At 45.3% G+C, this 20,080-nt stretch overlaps 1 protein-coding gene across 2 annotated transcripts in view; it reads left to right on the top strand.

Moving 5' to 3' along the window:
- LOC119197296 (intermembrane lipid transfer protein VPS13B-like) overlaps nt 1-20,080 on the top strand; it is a 265,877-nt gene that overhangs the window by 231,692 nt on the left and 14,105 nt on the right. For both annotated transcript variants that reach the window (XM_062565592.1, XM_037453487.2), the window contains exons 47-52: nt 7,866-8,021; nt 9,663-9,929; nt 12,046-12,129; nt 12,958-13,133; nt 15,665-15,832; nt 19,000-19,207. In XM_062565592.1, the coding sequence (XP_062421576.1) occupies nt 7,866-8,021; nt 9,663-9,929; nt 12,046-12,129; nt 12,958-13,133; nt 15,665-15,832; nt 19,000-19,207 (1,059 nt within the window). The remainder of the gene's footprint in view (nt 1-7,865; nt 8,022-9,662; nt 9,930-12,045; nt 12,130-12,957; nt 13,134-15,664; nt 15,833-18,999; nt 19,208-20,080) is intronic.

Raw genomic sequence — 20,080 nt, 5'->3', positions numbered from 1 at the left:
TCATGTTGATGAGAGCTAGAATCTCATTTGTTTTTTTCTGTAAATCTTCTTAAACATATCAATGTGTTAGCAATTTAAAAAATGTTTTCATCCCCTCCATCAAATCCTTGGCCTTGAAAGTACAACAAAGAGTTTTAAACCATGAGTTGCAGCCCCATTTGGGCAACAGAACTGTTTCTGGTTGGCCTCTGCATGACAAAAAGTGTTGGTATGTTTTAATGACTCTGGAACACGTTATGAAAGCACACTTATTTGATCCATTCGAGTTCACCAACCACGTTGAGCTATGATGTCAGTTACAGCGTGTGGTCTCTCACGGTGGCTGATGTCTTTTGTTTTGACAAACTTTTCATTACTTTGTACTAAAAGTATCATTGAAAAAATAGCAGAAATAAATCTTCGTCTTCTTTTGCCTTTTAATACATAAATAATACTTTTTGATCATAAAGCAAATGGATTCTTGCAAAATTTGAATGGGAAGGTTTTTCTTTTCTTTACGATCAACATTTAGGATTTGGCCTTTCTTGAGGCAATCCCCCTGGCAGAAGAGAATCAGGACTGAGGTGCAGGTGAAGAACCGGTGTGGGTTGTGCTACCATTTGGATCAACCCTGGGTTCAGCACCACGGACAGCACCGTAGCACACTGGGTGACTACGGCAGGAGCTTTGGGCACCCGGACTTTGCCATGCGCTGTACATCCGCCACTAAAGGGCATTTTTCTAAGCTTTGCACACTTCCAAAAAATGACCATTGCAATTATAATCCAAATCCAAAACATTACGTGCAACGTACATTTGAGCTCTATCAAGATGTTATTTTACTGATGTCTTAAGACATGAGACATGTCTTAGTTATTTGTTGTTTACAGTCAATGGGTATGATTAATAAAAACCCACACTATTGCTTGTGTATTCATCACAGAGAACAGAAACCTCTGGGTAGTAATGTGTTGCATTGCATAGTAAAACTATTGGAGACATCCATTGCTTGATGTTTCCTGAGGCAGACTGCAGTCAGCCTACCGTCCCTAGTAGCTCAGAACACTTGATTTTAGTTGCAGATGAAGCTGGTGGTGCAAACTCAAACAGGAGAACCAATAAAACAGTGCAAAAAATGACAGCACTTGACATACAAGAAAAATGAAGTAGTCTGTTGCAATGGAGGAACAGCCTTGATGGAGTTGCATTCAAATGTGTTCCTCTGGCTCACCCATGTTGTCTGAAAATATACAATGAAATACTGTATGTACTGTATTGTATTTCTACAGAAGCCCAGGGCAAGCTATGTTCTTTGACTGAGGTTCCCATCCCTCCAAAGGTCCCCGACTGCTGACTCTTTCACCCCCCCAGGCCCCCCCCCCCCCCCCCCCCAGTGCGGTTCACAAACCTCCATCCTCTCAGACAGTGCTCCTTTTGTCGCTTCCTCCGTTTGTTGCGAACACTTGCCGCGTCTGCGTCTCCCGGAACCCTGGAGGCCCTGGATGTCTGGGACGCCTCGGTAGAAAACCAGAGGGAGAACTATGGAGCAATGTTAGTCAGGCGTAAACCTCTTAGCGTCTCCTCTGACGACCGCAGACCCACACAATGTCTTCCCTCTGTAGCTTCTTCCAGCTCTCAAACCACTTTCTTAGACTTGCAAATGTGGGCTTTGATGTAGCACTGCCTTGCTGTTTGTCAGAGAGCGAGCCAACGAGGAGAGAAGCATTGCAGACAGCTGTTAAAGCCACCATTACACCCTCGTGGTACACGGGTTGCATTGGCAAGGATGCTGTTGTGTCTCTCTTTAACTCATTTATGCTCTCTCTGTTTGTTTTTTGTCCATTGCAGTTCAACTCTTGTCCCCCCCCTGTCCTCTTTATTAAAGGACAACCTAATCTAAATTCTTTTGTTTTGTTGTCTGGGTATAAACCTGTTTCTTGTTTGTTAGGTGGCTGGCTAGCTCCCTAGTTATTTCAGCAGACAACAGGCCTCTGTTCCACAAACCACTTTTCTGATCTACACCCATGTCATTAAATAGGCAGGCGATACAAAGACTTATCCATCTTTTGTATACCTTCAAGCTTCATAGAGTTGTATTTACGTGTTGAAGTCGTTTGGGAGGAATTGATTTGTAAGCTACCATCTAAAGACTCGCCTATGATGGAAACTTACGCAAAGCTACTGTTGTTGTTTATCCTTCTAGTGCATGTGTCATAGTCTCAAACCTCCTGTTATAGTCTGTGGGACGGTACAAAGGAATGCTAGTAATGGGTAGACGACCGCTGCAGCTTTGCTGGCCCGTCTTCTGCAGCATCCAGGAACACTGATTACGTCTCCGCTGCGGACAGACAAGAGTTATGCTGGAGGACAATAGACGCAGTGGTAGGAGTGACTCGTTCTGTCTACAGAAGGACAAGGGTTAGAGGAGTTTGCTGTGCGTGTGTGCGTGTGTGTGTGTGTGTGTGTGTGTGTGTGTGTGTGTGTGTGTGTGTGTGTGTGTGTGTGTGTGTGTGTGTGTGTGTGTGTGTGTGTGTGTACGTCTAGTCAACTTTGTTTCTCCGTCCATTTAAGCTTTTTACCCACATTATCAAAGCAGACGCTTGAATCCTTGCCATCCAAATGAAGTAATGGCTCTTGCGTTAACCAGGAAGTTAATCATTTCTTTTGGTTATGACTGACTGATGTCTTTGAGTCTCTCGGGACAGGATTCATCATTGGATGAGGCAGTAGACGTGACATCGTACCGGGGATGAAATGCGGTTGGTTGATTGACTCAGCGAGTATAACTTAGTTTATGCGGGCGGTGTTTCTCAGAAGTTGACACCATTTGTGAATGTGTCAGTCCCCATGTTTGGGTTTTGCCTTCTGAGTTTCCATGACAACTGGGAAACTGGGCTTTCCAAAAGTTGATGTGGTACTGATCTTGTAATGAGACCAGACACAGGCCCAACATGATCTGTGTGTGAATGTTGATGTTTGGTTGGACAGGTGTTACTTGTTACATTTAGGTTCATCACTTGAGGCAAATAATCTCCATGACGATGTGGCTCCGCAGTCTGACGTTAGTTAAAAGAGGAATGGAGTTAAATGAGTTCGAGCAGAAATGGACAATCCAATCAATAAATCAATCAGCAGGTATGTCTCCATGGACCTGAGATGAATCATCTCTAGCTTAGCTATATTAGTATATTTGGACAAATATGTCGCAATGACACACGGCTTGTATGTTCAAACCAAAAGCCATTTAACTAACTTGTAGTCTGTTATTATCTCAAGGATTGGGCTACCTAATTATAGTATTGAGTGAAAAAGTGTTTGACTAAAGCCTTCCATTGAAACATCAATACCACTGGACAAGTCACATCCAAAGAATTTGGACAAAAGCTTGTATTTTGTTGGCCAGAGCGTGACCTGGCCCTGTTAATGTCCTGCCCCTATCAGCAAAAACAGATAACAGACAACATTGCAGTACAATGCAGTCACAGAGTGAAAATGCTTTGTTTGGTTCCATCCAATTACTCAGTTTTAATCCCCCTACAGATCGTTCCAGTAATGTGCTGGAAGCTACGCGTCTGCCATCAGCCAGCAATAATCACAATCTGTCCTCGGGGAGTTAAGGGAAATGAGGAGAGATTTTCGTCTCTTTCACACTCAATACCCAACTTGGTTAATATCATAAGATGACAGATGGGTTCCAAGTTGGTCTTGGACAAAAACTCTTTAATTCAGCGCCAGTTTGAGGGTGAGCGTGGGAGTTTAAAAACATGATTTATTTTGAATTAGGATAAAGAGGCTTATTTAGCATGTGGGATTACAAGCTGAAGGCTGGTTTTACTCAAAATGTTTTTCTCTAGATGCTATAAGAGTAAGAGAATCATTTTTTACATGTGGATATACAATAGAATATTACAATTCACATGTTTACGGGATTTAAGTTTCTGGTGACCTTTTTAATATATGAAAAATGTCCCCATGTCATACTTTCAGTAATGTTGCACTCTCTTGCAAGGATATTGTGGGAGTCTTTCATCGTTTGGTTCCTTAAGGGTATAGATCTTTGAATTAGGAAGCAGATGTGATCATTGTTATTATGCATTGACATGTGGGTCAAAGTGGGGAAGAAAATAAGAGAAAGACTGAAAATGACAAACTGAATTATATGTTACCGTGAACATTTATCTGCTTATGAAATGGTCTCGATTTAATTGTCATCAGACAGTTTCTCCCTCTCCCCTCTAATCGTATCATCTACAGCAGAGGTCTTTAACTAAAATGTGAAGATGTCCAGTTAGATAAAATTTCTAGAAGCAATTATGTGACTACTTAGTGTGATTAAATAAGATGAATAGCAAATCAATGTTTCCATATAATCAATGCACGACTAATCAAATAAAATCAGTATAATTCTAAAACAATATTTACAATATTTATTGTCACGTAACAAAGAACTGATTTATGTGTATATGTGTGACTGCAAATATGAATAATGTTCTCTCAATTAACAAAATAATAAAAACAATATATATAAATGTGAAAATGTCTGCATGTTCAAATAAAGCGCTTCAATTCAAGAAAAATAAGAAAAGCTTTAATTTCCCCTTTTCTGCTTCACATTTGGACTTGACCGTCTCAGCAAATTATAAATAATAAATCTAAACACATTTTAACAATTGAGCAGTTTAATAGAATGTATATATCCACTCACCCATTTATTTGATAAGTGGGAGAATTAAGATCTTGTTTTTCCTGCCAGGACCTGAATGCATCAGGGCCGTTCTCCTCCTCACGTGGAGGAGCTTTCAAAAGGTTCTGAGCATATGAGACACTGGTTTAGTGCTGAAGTATGAACAGAAACGAGTCCGTCCATCATGGATTGAATGCTCTACTTTCGCTGTCCATTTGTTCCTCAATATCTCACCTGTCCCTTTCTCTCGCTTTCTCCATCTCACTAGTCTTTTTTTTCAAATTTTGCTATCTTTCTTTTGTTCCTACCGTCTTTCTATTTGTAATTTTCTGTCACCCTGCTTGGAATGCAAAGACACTTTTTGTCTAAAAAAAAGCATTTCTTTGAACGAAACTTTTTACTGTGTTAACTCAGTATTACAACAGTTATCAGAACACGCACTTGACATGAGGTTTTTCTATGTATCATCGTGATTTGTTTTTGCATCAACAAAACGAACCATGCTACTTCCTGTCTCTTTAAAGTAAAAGCACTTCCCGTTAAGTAAGCTCCTCATATCTACAGCTTAACAATAGATAAACAGTGTTACACAACCAGCATGAACTATATCAATTATATTATGCAACCGTTAGAGGCTCTGAAGACCGATCACATAGCTCCTCAAAAGGACTGCGAGTCACTTAACCTTAACTTCTTGCTTCGCCTGAGGAACATCCTTTCAAGCTTTCAATCAGTGCCTGTGTAACATTGTGTTACCAGGGTACCGATACGTCTCTATTTTGTGATATATTGGTTCCGCCTGGAGTGTATTTCTGTAAGTTTTGCACGTCTAATTTGATTTTGGCTGTCAAAGGTCACTGTGACACGTTTTAAAGCCATTACTAAATACTGTATATGCTAATTGTGAAAAAGATTGTCAGTAGCTTGGCATTCTGCTTTGTTTGTTGCATATGGAAACAGAGGCGCGATGACTGTATTACTACATGAAGACCATGATAACCTAAAACGACTAAGTCCTCACTATCCTCATCTTCCTACAACGTGAGGCCAGCGATTAGGAGCACCACATGTGGCTTACTGGATCTTCGCAACAGAGCGATACGTCACAAAGACGCAAAACAGCTCCTTATTATTCATTCCTGTTATCCTATGTGTCCACTTTGTCTGTGTCACCGCTGTTTTGTTTGGGATTTTTTTCTTCCACTGCCTTGAGTCACAGCGGTGATGAATTAAATAAGAGTGCCGCTGGCTGCTTGAAGTTCCACGAGAGACGTTGTTATGACTTCTCCCTTAAAGGTCAAGTTGAGCCACAGCGACCGGGGGAGGAGGAACGGGGTTAAAGGAGGGAGAAGTGTTGAAATAACAAATTGTCTGCTCTCCCTGGAGGGCATTAGAAAGGATGCAAGCCGCGATTACTCCTTTAAACCTTCACAAACAGATCCACTCCTTCCATTCTGATATTTCACAATAAAAGCCCTGGATGTATGCATTTTGTAATTTCCCTGTACCTCGTGCTACATAACAATGGCCTTCAGTCTGCCAGACACTGTCCTGGGTCAAAAGGATCCCAGCAGTTGGTCCTCTGCTTTTTCAAATTTACCATTTTATTCAAAAGAAGATCTAACCGGATGCATAGTTTTAATATTTGTTTCCGGGTTATGCATCTAGTGTCTAAATTCCCCCCTACACCCCCACTCCGCTGTCTGAAGGCCCCCGGGCATTGACCTCTGTCACCTGACTGTTTACACCACCCTGCCACTTTCCCCATGAGCAAGTCCCCTCAGCTGGAGATCTGAGAAATTATGTCATTTCCACTCAGCCAACAGGGAGGAGGCATGATTTTGAAGAAAGGGTATTCAGGCTTTGATTAAGAATGTTGTTGTAAAGTAATCTGCCTTCAAACGGCATGGACGGAGTACATGGGGGAGAAACATTGGAGGTCCCGACCAGGGTCCCCCGTGCTCTCTGACCTCAAGGGTAATTTGTTTTTCTTCAGTCAGATTGGCTAAACACTCGCCACATTGAAGTGTAAATCTTCAAAAACGCTTTTCAGTGTTCCAGTCGCAGAGGAGTGCATCCCCCCACACACACCCCTAGTCTGTCCAAACTCTCCCGCTCACATACATTGAATTTGTGTTGGCATTTGCTGCCTCGGCGGGAGGGGGGCAGCTTTAGATCTCCCCACCGTATTTAGGAATCTGCTCCTGTATTGTGACCATCGTCCCCTGACAACCTTCATATGGTTTTGACAATTCTGCTTTTAGTTTTCACGCGTGACCTCACTGGGGCACAGATGAGCCGTATGCAAGGATCTCTCTGTGTGTGTGTGTGTGTGTGTGTGTGTGTGTGTGTGTGTGTGTGTGTGTGTGTGTGTGTGTGTGTGTGTGTGTGTGTGTGAGGTTTTGACAGAAGCTGCTGAGCACTGGTCCTTCAATTAGCTTTCTTTTCTCTGTTTTTAGCTCCAAAAGCGAATCAGCTTGAGCCCTGCACGTTGCTTCCCTCGGCCTAGACGTTGACGTGCTGCTCGAGCGCTGCCGGGGGAGTCTTTGGGTGTGTGTGTGTGTGTGCGTGCGTGCGTGCGTGCGTGCGTGCGTGCGTGCGTGCAGGTGGAGAGGAATTGTGACAAAGCTTTTAAAAGCCTGTGCAGACATGTCCACAGATATAGTTCCTTCCTATCGCTTGGTTAGTCCCTGCTGTCATGTTGTGCCCCCATATTATAATGAAGGGTGTGGACAGTGGTCAGATAAATGTCGCCGTCGCAAATTGTTTGAGTGTGAAAGGACGGGAGGGCGTCTGTTTTCCGCTGTGCGTCTGCACCCAGCCTCACACTTGGATGTGCTCTCAACACGGACGAGACGTACACAAAGATGAGGCAGTCGAGAGCCATGCTGTTTGCCCCTTATTTAGACATGTGGAGAACAGCGCCCTCCACATTCAACCATACACACACACACACACACACACACACAGAATGATCTTCCGCATCAGCTGTTTTAGCACCAGCTGGTATATTGTGTCCCTGCAGCAGCAGCAGACCAGTAAACAGGAACTGTGTTGTCTCCCTTCTTCGTCCTACCAAAACTCTCTAAACAAAGACTGTTTACTCTCCTTTTTGTCGGGAATAAATAAAGGGCAAGGAGACTAACCTCTGATGTCTGCTGTATTCTGTCTCTGTCTCTGTCTGTGTGTGTGTGTCCTGCAGCTGCTGCACATCTGCATCGAGGGATGGGGGAACTGGCGCTGGTCAGAGGCCTTCAGCGTGGACAACGTAGGGACCCTGCTGAGGACCATTCAGTACAAGGGCCGCACGGCTTCCCTCATCATCAAGGTGGTACAGCTCAACGGGGTCCAGAAACAGGTGCGGCTTACTGGACCTTTTTGTTTGGCTCTTGTCATGTTTTTATTGTAGTGGGAAGCATGTAAGAAGTCTTCAATATCTGAGAAAATATGGAGAAATATGTTTTAACTAAAATGCTCTGTTGCACAGACTTGCCCTGCTCTTTTTTTAAATTTCTTAGATTACATTTTTAATTTCATATACAAGCATTAAGGTTAACCAGAATAATAGTAGAACTAACTGTCCTTGACTTAATCAAATACGAGACAATGTTATTCACAGGACCTCATTTTCAAAAAAGAGAAAAGTACTGGCAACACATTTTATTTGAGTATATTTGTGGTGGGACAGGCACCACAGCAATGAAGACGGCCCAGTGTTCAACAACACCAAGAATGTAGGGACGGCATGTTTTCCTTCAGTTTTCATAATCTGCGTTTTATGGGGACTCAAACAAAAGCTTACGAACTTGAAGCCACCCCATCAGTCCACAAAGGAGATCACAGGAGATCATACACCAGACGCTGTCCCCTTTCTACACCACAACAGCGTGTTCCTTCCCAGAATGCCGCGCAGCGCCACCGCGTTCCTGAAAATGCCGAGATGCCGTCGGATTATGGCGGTGACACTTTGTTATGTAAACAGTGTTGAGTGTCGTACATGTCTCCCTCTCGTCCTCCAGACAAAACACACTCGGCCTCCAGCATTCCTTCCCTGTCTTTATTTACACCCCGTTCCCACTAGTGACCAATTCACACAACACGTATCCTGGGAGGGGGGCAGGGGGTCGCCACCCAATAGGACGTGAGCGCACCTCATCTTCTACATGGCGTGAGGGGGGTTGGTACACATTGTGTCGCACACTGCCCCTTTTTGTCCGTGGTCTTTCATTGTTACGGCCTTTTCGTCATTCCTGTTGGCGCCAACACTGACTGCTGCTGTAATTAATGGAGATAATTCTCTCATCAGAAGCCAAGATTTCTTTCAATATCACAACCTGCACAACACACACAGCCATAACACATGGCATAAAACACACACATCTAACTTGGCATGGGAATGGTCCAACAGGGATGTAAACCACAGAGCCCCTAAGGTTTCTGTTGATTAGACAACTGTGTTTCACAGGTGTTCTCTCTCATGCAGACCGCCTGCATTCTGTCAGACCACTGATTCGTCTTTGCAAAGAATTAAGCTTGAAAAGACAAGTTCTGTTTTTTTTCCATCACAACGCACACACATTTAAAGAGCGTCTGAAGCAATCAAGTTGTGTGTCAGTGCCAGGAGAGTAGGGATTGTATGTACTGTGCTTACATGGGTGGGTCCTAACTAACACGGTGCATGCACATGTCATATGGACGCATGTCCCGGCACCAGTGACCCTTCATTGTTTGAAAAAGTAGGATTCATCTTCAGTTTTACTTTACTTTAACAACACTGTGTCAATTTTTTTTCCATCTGTATGTTTTGCCCTAGTCAAACTCACAAAGCAATTGTCTCACACACACGCTTTAGATCTAGCGCTGTGTCAAACTCATTTGTGTGGTAATGGTTGTGGTCAGTGAGCAGAGCACGTAACGTCGTTCTTTCAGGGTCGTTTTTTCATTCAAGGTTTTATTTGAATTGTATTCAACCCTCCCCTGTCACCTTGTTCTCCTCCAGGTGATAATCTGCGGGCGGCAGGTGATGTGCAGCTACCTGACTCAGGACATCGAGCTGCGGGCGGTGCAGCACTACGTGGGGCCTGATGGTCAGACGGTGGTCAGGGAACACTGCGACTGCCTGGAGGCCGGGGCCAAGCTGCCTTCGTACGTTCTAGAGGACGCTGAGATGACGGAGCTGTGCTTGAGGGCCAGGGGGGATGAGGACTGGTCCCAAGACGTTCAGCTGGAGAGCAGGGAGAAGGGCAACAGCAGCTCTGTTGTGCAGGTAACCGTAACACTAACGGACCCGGACTAACACCTCAGTGTCGCTCCATGACCTTTGTACGTCTCTTTGACTTGTTTGACACGGATGGATATGGTTCAACAACACAGATGGGCACACACATTGCACGCAGCACTGCTTCTAACCAACCCAGCCACACACACACACAGGTTTGAAGCCGGGGACTGGACCACCAACTGAGTCCGGATGCTCTCCTCCTGGGTGGCCACCGTGGCAGAGTCACTCACGGTGGGAAGACAGATTGAGATGGTCCCCTCAGATAATCTTACCATGGAAACTGAAAACCGGCAATGTTGAGAGGCAGAAAATACAGTTTATGCTCTCTCATAACAACTCTAACCATAGACAGGAAGCACTATTGATACGTGGGCACAGGGAGAGGCTTTGAAGGCACTTTCGCACTGCTGGCCCGGCGCCAGACACTCGCTCCTTTGCCCTCCTGTACGCTTCTTTCACTACTTCTGTGTTTCTCCTCGTTGGCCACCCTCTCTGTGTGTTCTTCCTTTAAATAGTCCCCTTGCTGTTCACAGACGTTCTGCAGCCCCTGCTTCTGTGTGCGGGCGTGAACATCCCTGACTCCGCTCCAATCTCTCTGCTGTTATCTCCTCTCCTCAGATCAGCCGTTCATTACACATATGAAGGCTTGGCCCGGAATGATGATTCTGGACTAGTAGCTGGATCCTCAGATCTCTCTATCTCCGTCTGTCTCTTGATATTTCCCCGTCTCCCTCGCCCACACACTGGCCTGCTCGTCTGTCTTGTAGCTGTTCACTCCTCTCGTTCATTTACATCATCCTCTGGCATTCTGTTCACTTGTTCCACCCTCTGACTTTCCTCCCGTTTCTTTTCTCATCCGTCTCCTGATTAACTGGTAATCCATCTGTGGGACCTCCTCTTCATCATAGCTCACCTTCCTCCTCCCTAACTCCGATTTTCAACATCTTCCTTTACCTTTGACAAAGCACAGGAGGTCGTCTTGACCTCATCCCAGCCGTTTGTGTTTTTGGTGTATCAGACCAGAGTATCTGAGTATAAAGTTTCATTAGCTCATCCAACAAGTTTTTTTTCTTTTCTTTCATGGGCCACTCTATTAAACTGAATGGTCTCTTTCCTCCAATCTCTTTGTCCCCACCAAGGACATGAAGTCCCCAGTATGTCATAAACCAGACCACCAGTAATGTGCTTTGGCACCCCATGTCTTTAATGATAATCACATGCAGCAGAGAGTGGTGCCCATTCTGGTCCATGCTGGCAGTTTTCCATCCTCTCAGCCGCTACATTGTGTCGCAGGACTTTGGGAGAATTTGACTTTAAACTACTGGAGAAAGCCAAGAAACAAATGGGTTTAAGGACTAAACAGGAAAGATTCTGTCTTTGAATTAAATGCAAATAAAGCAATAAAGTAAACAGATATCCATATCGTAAACAAAACAATTTGTTTCCTGAAAGTAATGGTAAATGGATGTGTACAGCGCTCTCCTAGTCTTCTGACCTCTCAAAGCACTTCAACACTACATGACATCATTCACTCATTCATACACTAATGACAGGACCTACCTTACACAGTGGCACCTGCCCATCAGTAACTAACATTCACACACTGTAGTCACAGCTAGAGGAGCAATGCTGGGGTTAAGCGTCTTGACATGCAAGTTAGCTGGGATCAGACCGCCAACCCTCTGATTGGAGGACGGCCGCGCTCCCCACTCACCCACAGTCGCCCCCTGAAGTGCCCTTTATCCATTCTTTTTTCTATTAACTCTTATAATAATAAGGCGATGATGGAAAGATATGAGATGCCAGACCTTCCCAAGTACTGTAAGAATGTTTTTTTTATGTTTTGGCTTGGACAGCCTAGAGTTAAAAGTGATAATACACAATCATTACAGTAGGTTTTTATGTTTTGGCTTGGACAGCCTAGAGTTAAAAGTGATAATACACAATCATTACAGTAGGTTTTTATGTTTTGGCTTGGACAGCCTGGAGTTAAAAGTGATAATACACAATCATTACAGTAGGTTTTTATGTTTTGGCTTGGACAGCCTGGAGTTAAAAGTGATAATACACAATCATTACAGTAGGTTTTTATGTTTTTCAGGTACCTTGTTCCAGTGGTTCTTTGCTCTATGTTTGGTGCACTCTTATCACAATTGAACCTGGCTCTCACATGCAGCAGAGAGTGGTGAGTATACAATCATTCCCCTTTTGTGACAAAAAGTTATTTCTATTTGTGCATTAGCTTATGTTTCGGGTGTTCCACTCTTGTGAGGTAGTGAGAGTTATATGTTATAGCTCACTACGAGATTCCATGCCATTATTTTGCAAATGCCAGTAGTAGAAAACTACATTTTCCCCAACAGTCTGTTATCCTGAAAAGAAACGTTCATAGCTCCAACAATGAGCCCACTGCTAATAGTCATGTTGGATGATGTCATCCGACCTCATGGTAGCACTATGTTTGTTCTACTGTGGTATGACCCGTTCTTCTCTGCATCTTGACTCACTGATATATTATTATCCTAAATAATCTCTCTCGTGCCTAAACCTCACTAGCTAAAGCAAAGAAGTCAACAGGTACGAGGTTCCAGGGCAAGTCATGGCATGTGGGATGACATTATTCTGCTAATGAATAGCCTTGTTTGGGTAGAGTTTGTGTTTTCAGAGTAATGGACCGTCTGAACAATAGCCACTTGCTTATGGGATAATGGGCTCTTGGATAAATGGGTTTTTGCTGCAATGGAATTTATTTTTGTCTTTTCAGAATAATGGGCGTTCAGTTACGAGAAAACACCCAAACTATATATAGCCTTTTTTATTTTTTTTTACACCGTTGGTAGAGCTTTACATACAAGGGTTATAGACCATCTGCGTGGGTGTTTTACTTGGTTGATGTGTACTATTGTCACTTTCTTATATTTTTGAACCCAGTATTGGGTGTCTCAGCTCTCCCAGTTTAGTCCAGTACTGTGTGTCTCACTGATGAGTGTTCTCTATGAACCTCCTGTTTCAGGTGGTGTTCAGTCCCCTGTTTGTCATGAGGAGCCACCTGCCAGATCCAGTGAGCGTCCACATAGAGAAGAGGAGCCTGGGGCTGAGGGAGAGCCAGCTGATACACGGCCGGGGCCACCAGGAGCCCCTGTTAAACACAGAGGCCGACCTCACCCACCACCTGACTTTCCAGGCCAGGTAGGAAAAAGAACCAAAACCATGGATTGCCAAACATTAACAACCCTGATAACGACAAAACTAATCTGAAGTGTACAAAACAAGATACCTTCCTCAACAACAAGACCAAGCAAAAGGACATGACCCACAATATTCTCCACTCTCTCTACGATATACAGCAAGCCTTTCAGTAAAGCCTCATATTATGTCGGCAGCCGTCAGCTCCAACTGCAGACTGACCTTTTTTTTCTTCTTTTTTTGTCACTGCTGATCAGGGCCGGGTCTAGACAGGCATGTATGAGGGGGCAGCCACAAATCTTGAGGGGGCATTGTGCTCCAGCACCTAGCTCCAGCACCTAGTTTGAGGGGGCACAACATTTATTTGAGGGGGCCAGGCCCCCTCTTGCCCCTGCCTAGACCCGGCCCTGCTGCTGAGACGTGATTCAGGGGGTCCGGTTGGACCATAGTTACACCTCGTTTAGATGCAGGTGGGGAGCAGCTTTTCCACCCCGTATTGGATTGAGTGCATGCACACGACGTGTTTCCGTCGGTGGATCCAGGAGCACACGTGCACGTTTACGATTTGTGGTCTGCGTCTGTCGTTGTCTTAGTTCTTAGTTCTGTGTGCCAGCGCAAGTGGGACAGTTGATCGCAGCCAGTGCGTCACATCCATCAGGGCCTCCTGCCGCTCGGGCACCCGCTTGTTAGTGTGTTTACACATTCTCATATTGTGCACATCAGCGTGTAAGAGACAGCTCTTCATCCACTTTGTCGCGGCGGTCTCCACTAAAGCCCAACTAGTCGTCAAAATGTTGGGATTTGTCAAAATCTGCATGTAGAAGGCAGTCATCGGTTGGTTTTGGATTGTAACGACTTCTCCTGCCTCATGTGTCATGTCATGATGGCAGATGCTTCAGCCCAAAGTGTCTCTCAGTTACACGAGTGTTTATGTTTCTGTATGTGTGGCCCCAGGGGGGGAAATCACTACCACATGTGTACAAGCTGCATCATTGTTGCTCCTGCTGTGTTTGTGATCTGTACATCTGTAATCTATGTTGTTCTATGCAGATCCATGAAACGCACATCAGCCCTTCTTGGGTGCAGCCGGTGGCGCTCTGAATAAACAGAGCAGACGTTAAATGTAATTGACCCCCCCTTGAGAGATTCTCCTTGCTGTAGCAGTTTTTTTGTTTGGATATCTGATCACAAAGTTTGTTTTCATTTCAGCTGCCATTAAGGAACCACAGTGACTGGGAATATCTTTGGCCCCTGTTGTTGTAGATGAATCCTTTTTTTTTTTTTTGTTCATGCACGCAACACAAAGCTAGCTCAAAAACAACTCTCTAGTCTTTCTACTTTGTGACCGCAGGTCCCCTGGTGTTTACAATCCCTCTCCTGCCCTAACTGCTTTCCCTGACCCCCCCCCCCCCTCTCCAATTACCCACAGCTCTATCCATCCCTCTTCATCCTCAAAAACATACATACTACGCGCCTCTGTTGTAAAGGGACCTGCACTCACGTACACATGCATGCTACGTACTCACAAGCAGCCCCCGCAGCTCCAAACCGCGAGGACGAATTCAATCTCCGGTGTTCGCGGGTCAACAGCTCGTCTTTCCTTCCTGTAATTACACACAGTTTTGTGGGCTCTAATGGACGAGGTGGAGAGCAGAGCTGCGGTCTGAACAACACAGACGGGTCCCAACCAGCAACGTTGAGTCCAGCTCCTCTCGCACCAGCCACCACGTTATGACACCTTATAACTGATTATTACAATCAGAAGCCTCCCCCCCCCCCCCCCCCCCCCCCCAACAGGAACGGCTCAAAACGGGTCAGAAGCTTACTGTCGACACCTTGTCTTGCCCCCAGATCCAACAATGGACTCTATTAATAAACTGCTGCCGGGGTAAGGGGGGGGGGGGGGGCGTTGTATTTCAGCCAAGAGGAACTGGATGCTGCCCAGAGAAAGAGAAGAAGTTCTTACACTTTGGATATAGTTCTGCAGAGTCACATTTTTGAATAATATTTAAAAATGATTCGTCTGGACCTGATGTATCCAATAGAATAGTGTACTGCTGTTTAGCTTTCTATAAGATCTTGGTGAATTTGTGTTTGTAATACAAGTAAAAGGAAAAATCCCAAACAAAAAACAGAATCCTCGTGGCGGTTTCAACGCAGAGTTTAGCTGGAGGACGCTCCGAATGTAGTGAGCAGAAGAATAGGAACTGTCTGCTCGTCGGTTAATCCCTTAGTGGCTGTGGGATTAGTGAACACGCTTCCAAGCCTGGTTTGCTGTCAACAAACAGACGCAGGTTTTTAGGACCCCCGCCAGTGTGAACCTCTTCATTTCATCGCTTATCACACATCCTTTACGGAGGAGAACATCATCAGTATATGTGAAATCTGCTGAAGAAATTGCAGATAGTCTGTTAAAGATAGCACATGTCCTCGCGGGACACATGTAGTCAGTCACATTGTCCCACGCGGACAAACAAATTGCCGCATCCGTCACGTCCCGTTATTGAAACGTTTCTTGCGCTCCTTCCTTTCAGGGAGGACGAAGACGCTTCCAACTGTGCCGTGCCCATCTCCACCAGCCTGATCAAACAGATTGTGAACAAGAGCGGAGGCGAGGACAACCTGGAGCACATCCTGGCCGACTTCTACGGTCCAAGGCCATCGTCAGGGCCGCCGTGGCCCTACACCAACGATGCTGACAGGTAACCCCCCCACTCGCTGCTGTCTAGTGCACTGCTTTGGGCAGATTGCAGTTTTGTGTTTTCACTTTCCCAATAGATCGCCAGAGTACCATAAGATGGAAAGATGCAGGATAGAGAAAAAAAACTACAAGTGCACAATGACACCTTCTGATGTAATAAGTCAACATGCGTTATACTGTGCCATCTTTATTGAAGATCGTTGTTTATTTCATCGCTTTAGTGAGGGAGGCTTCCCTTTTGATCGCTGACTCTTTGTTCACATAATAAAACCCTTAACAGTGAGGACAATGCAGAGCATCAGATGATTTGGGGGCTGTCACTCATTCACCATCCAGCTTAACAGTCGGGCCTTGCATGCAGTTAAAAAACCTGGCACAGCTTTGCAAGAGCGTACCCTGTAAGCTCCGGGTCGTTGAGTGGATCTGTCTGCAAGGTCTGGGACTCGTCTTTTGTCACAGAGCAGAGCATCCTGACAGCCGCACATGCTCTGCCACAGGCTGTGTGCGTCTGCTGGACATGTGGGCCATATGCCTTCCTGTGGTGGCCGCGGGGTTCCTCCACTCTCTAGAGGTACTCTGACACGCACACATATTGTTGCCCTGCACATGCCTGCAGACACACCCATAACAGTGTTGTTGCACACGCACACCCCTGTCCACATCACTCCCCTCCGAATGTAACACACTCGCGGTGGATGGCTGCTATCAGTGTTGTGCCTGAACGCATTCATTGAACGGTAGTTCATGAACTCGTTCATATTTTGGGCGAACGTGAAGTGAACGTACTGTATTAATGCCCGATGAACGTTACTGTGAACTCGTTCATTCTGGTGTCTGTGAACGGCGCGTTCTTTCAGGTTAACGTTGTTCAATGGGGTGCCAGATTTCTATAGAAAACACACCGTAAACGGGCCTTAATAAGTAGCAGAAAAAACACCCGAACTGGCAACACCAGCCACCAGCGTCGCACCGCGCATGCGTCATCAAAAAAAAAGAAATGCACGGAGGCGACAGCTGCGTGTAGCAAAGAGTTTTATGAAGTTACTGTCGGTGAGGATGGGAAGAATCTGACCTTTATTTGCAAACATTTGCACCTTAATGATAACTGTCGTGTTTTTATTCCTTATTTAAAAAAGACCATTCAAGCAGCATGTGTTTGAGAATGTACTGTAGGGGTGAACGCTGCAGCTGCTGCTAGTGTGGAGTGAATGGACAGCAACATTAAAGCATCAAAGGGGAAATGCTGTCCCCGCAATGCTAATGTAAACCCTGGTTGGATAAGGATTCAAAATTGGATATGAAGATTAAATCTGATGCATAGCTTCAGTGTTAAAACTGATAAAATAATTGCTGTCTGTGGTTCTGGGCTGTGGCAATAATTTTGAAAAATAATAGCTTGCAGCAACATATGGGAAAAAGAACTGAACTAGTTGGAACTGTGAACTTAGTTCAAATATTGTGAAGTTTGAACTATGAACTGAACTAGTTCATTTAGAAAGTGAACTTTCCCAACACTGGCTGCTATCTGGGGCGGGTTGGTGTTGGATTTCTCCATCACCCCCCCCCCCCCCCAAGCCCCGGGCCAAAACACATCATGGAAGTGACACTGGCAGCTCATCTCAACCTACTTTTAGTCAAAGCGCATGATCGGTCTGAGCTCGGCCAGTATTAGGATTAGTAGCACTGATGGCTATCTGTAAAAAGACAGCAACAGTTTAATATGTATGTTTTGGTAGTTAGTATCAGTTGTGTCTCTTCGGCCCGGTGGAGAAACCCATCGTGTAAATATTGAGTCTTCAAGGGGCAGAGGAAGCTGAAAGTGGTGGATGTTATTTTTCTTTCTCGTTTGGATTTTTTAAATGACAGAGAGGCAGCTCCACAATCATTAAACAAACAGCTTTCAGTGGTTGGGGTTAGAGTGGGCCCTAGCTGCAGGGTGTGTGTGTGTGTGTGTGTGTGTGTGTGTGTGTGTGTGTGTGTGTGTGTGTGTGTGTGTGTGTGTGTGTGTGTGTGTGTGTGTGTGTGTGTGTGTGTGTGTGTGTGTGTCGGTGTGTGTGTGTGTGCGTGTGTGCGTGTGTGCGTGTGTGTGTGTGTGTGTGTGTGTGTGTGTGTGTGTGTGTGTGTGTGTGTGTGTCGGTGTGTCGGTGTGTGTCGGTGTGCGTGTGTGTGTGTGCGTGTGTGCGTGTGTCGGTGTGTGTGTGTGTCGGTGTGTGTGTGTGTCGGTGTGTGTGTGTGTGTGTGAGGTTTTGACAGAAGCTGCTGAGCACTGGTCCTTCAATTAGCTTTCTTTTCTCTGTTTTTAGCTCCAAAAGCGAATCAGCTTGAGCCCTGCACGTTGCTTCCCTCGGCCTAGACGTTGACGTGCTGCTCGAGCGCTGCCGGGGGAGTCTTTGGGCACGGAATGAGTCTGGGGGGGCAGGGTGGTGGGTTCAGCCGAGTCAACAGAAGACTGGTTTTGATCTTCAGAAGGAGTCTGAGGGAACTGTTTGTTTGTCTGCCCTCTAGCACGGCTCTGTTTAGGGCTCACAGGGCCGTGATTACCCGATGTGACTGCTGCTGTCAGGGGATTGTTCTGACACAATGCTTGTGTGTTTCTGTCTGTCTGCCTTGTTTGTCTCCACATGGTCTTGCGTGTGTGTTCCCAGAATGTTTTTTCATTGCATAAATGGTCTGCAGACCTTTTATTTTATGTTTGTTTGTTTAGATCGTCAGTGTGTTAATTTGTCTGCATGGTATGGCAGTGTAACGACTGTTTGTTTATCCACGACACATTTCAATGCTGTTCCATACTCTGAAGTGAAAATCATAGCCTTAGTCTAAGTAATTGAGCATGAATGAGTGTTATTACCAAGTTGACAATAATGGTTGTTTATCAATACTGCATTACAGGTAGCTGTGTGTGTCTGTCTCTCTGTCTATATGTGTGTCGTTATAGCTTTGTGTCTAGGGTAAAGTGTTTACAGCTCACGGAAAGTTCTGCACAGCCCTACATGAGAAACAAGCTGAGAAAAAGGCATTGTGCACATCTGCATCGTCTAGCCCAGAAGGTCTACACGTGTTCATCATATTTGGACTATATAGAGAAGGGCAAAGCTTCCCCTGTGTTTGGCTGCATTTTTGAATAATACATCAAATGGATTGCTTTTATAGTGTACACTCTCCTCACAGGTCTGTGCTGGAGCCCCTCGCCCAGTGGGACAGTCCCATGCAGGTTAGGTTGTCCTGCTGGAAGTCTGGGCTGAACACCCTGCTGGTGGAGCTGCTGCCCTGGGCCCTGCTGGCCAACCACTCCCAGTGGGACCTCTGGCTCTTCGAGGGAGAGACCATTGTGCTGCAGATACCAGCCGGCAAGGTCATTGTGCCCCCCAACTTCAAGGTATGCTGCCAACTACATATTTGTATAGTTGTCCTACAAAGGGCTGATATTAGTAAGAGCGTTCTAAAGTCCACCCTGCAGAGGTCAGTTCTTGGTTCAAGCTCGACTTCCTTTGGACTTCCTTTGTCTTGCAAACTCACAATGCCTTCAGGTTCAGGTGTGAGCTTCACAATTAAATCTAGATAATAACTTCATCAGGGTCATGTCCCTTCACAGTCCCAGAAACCAACATATACCACTGTGTCAGGCTGAGCAGTACTCCTGCTGACAAGTAGACTTATTTCTTTATTCTCTTATACCCTGTGCCTGTTTTTGTCACCAGTCCATTCTCAGGAACCCTTTGAGGGACCTTTTTCAAACTTAGCATAAACCGCCTGGACTCGAGGATGAGCTGTTTCTGGAGGTCAACAGTCTGGGTCACTGGGACCTGACTTTGAATGAATTTCTACCTTTTGTCTTTAGACCAAGACCACAAAGATCTTTTCGTGGCATTTTATTATAGAACCAGTCCTTCCCTCATCTTGAATAATAAGAACACCACTGTCCATCCTGGCTGCTTACAGCATTATTTCCCCCAAGTCTTTATCTGCAGCCAAGCTCTGTCACTAAATACTGTGGGCATGTCTCCTCACAGGCTTCTGAGATCAGAAGCAGAGATCTGCAGATGGTTTCCCCCCCCCCCCCCCCGTGGAACAAGAGGCACATGTACACAGACTGTTCCACAGCTCAGCCGGCGCTAAAAGGGGGAGATGGTTGAGCTCAAAGGAACAAAAAAAAAAAAGTTGCAAATGTGCACAAGCCTGTGAAATAAAATCTTTTGGCGACTTTTGAGGAGGAGACTTGGTCTCCCCTGAAGGTTTGCTGACTGATTAG

Source organism: Pungitius pungitius, chromosome 11 (assembly GCF_949316345.1).
Source record: "Pungitius pungitius chromosome 11, fPunPun2.1, whole genome shotgun sequence".
Lineage (NCBI taxonomy): Eukaryota > Metazoa > Chordata > Actinopteri > Perciformes > Gasterosteidae > Pungitius > Pungitius pungitius.
This window is presented reverse-complemented; position numbering and strand designations above follow the sequence as displayed.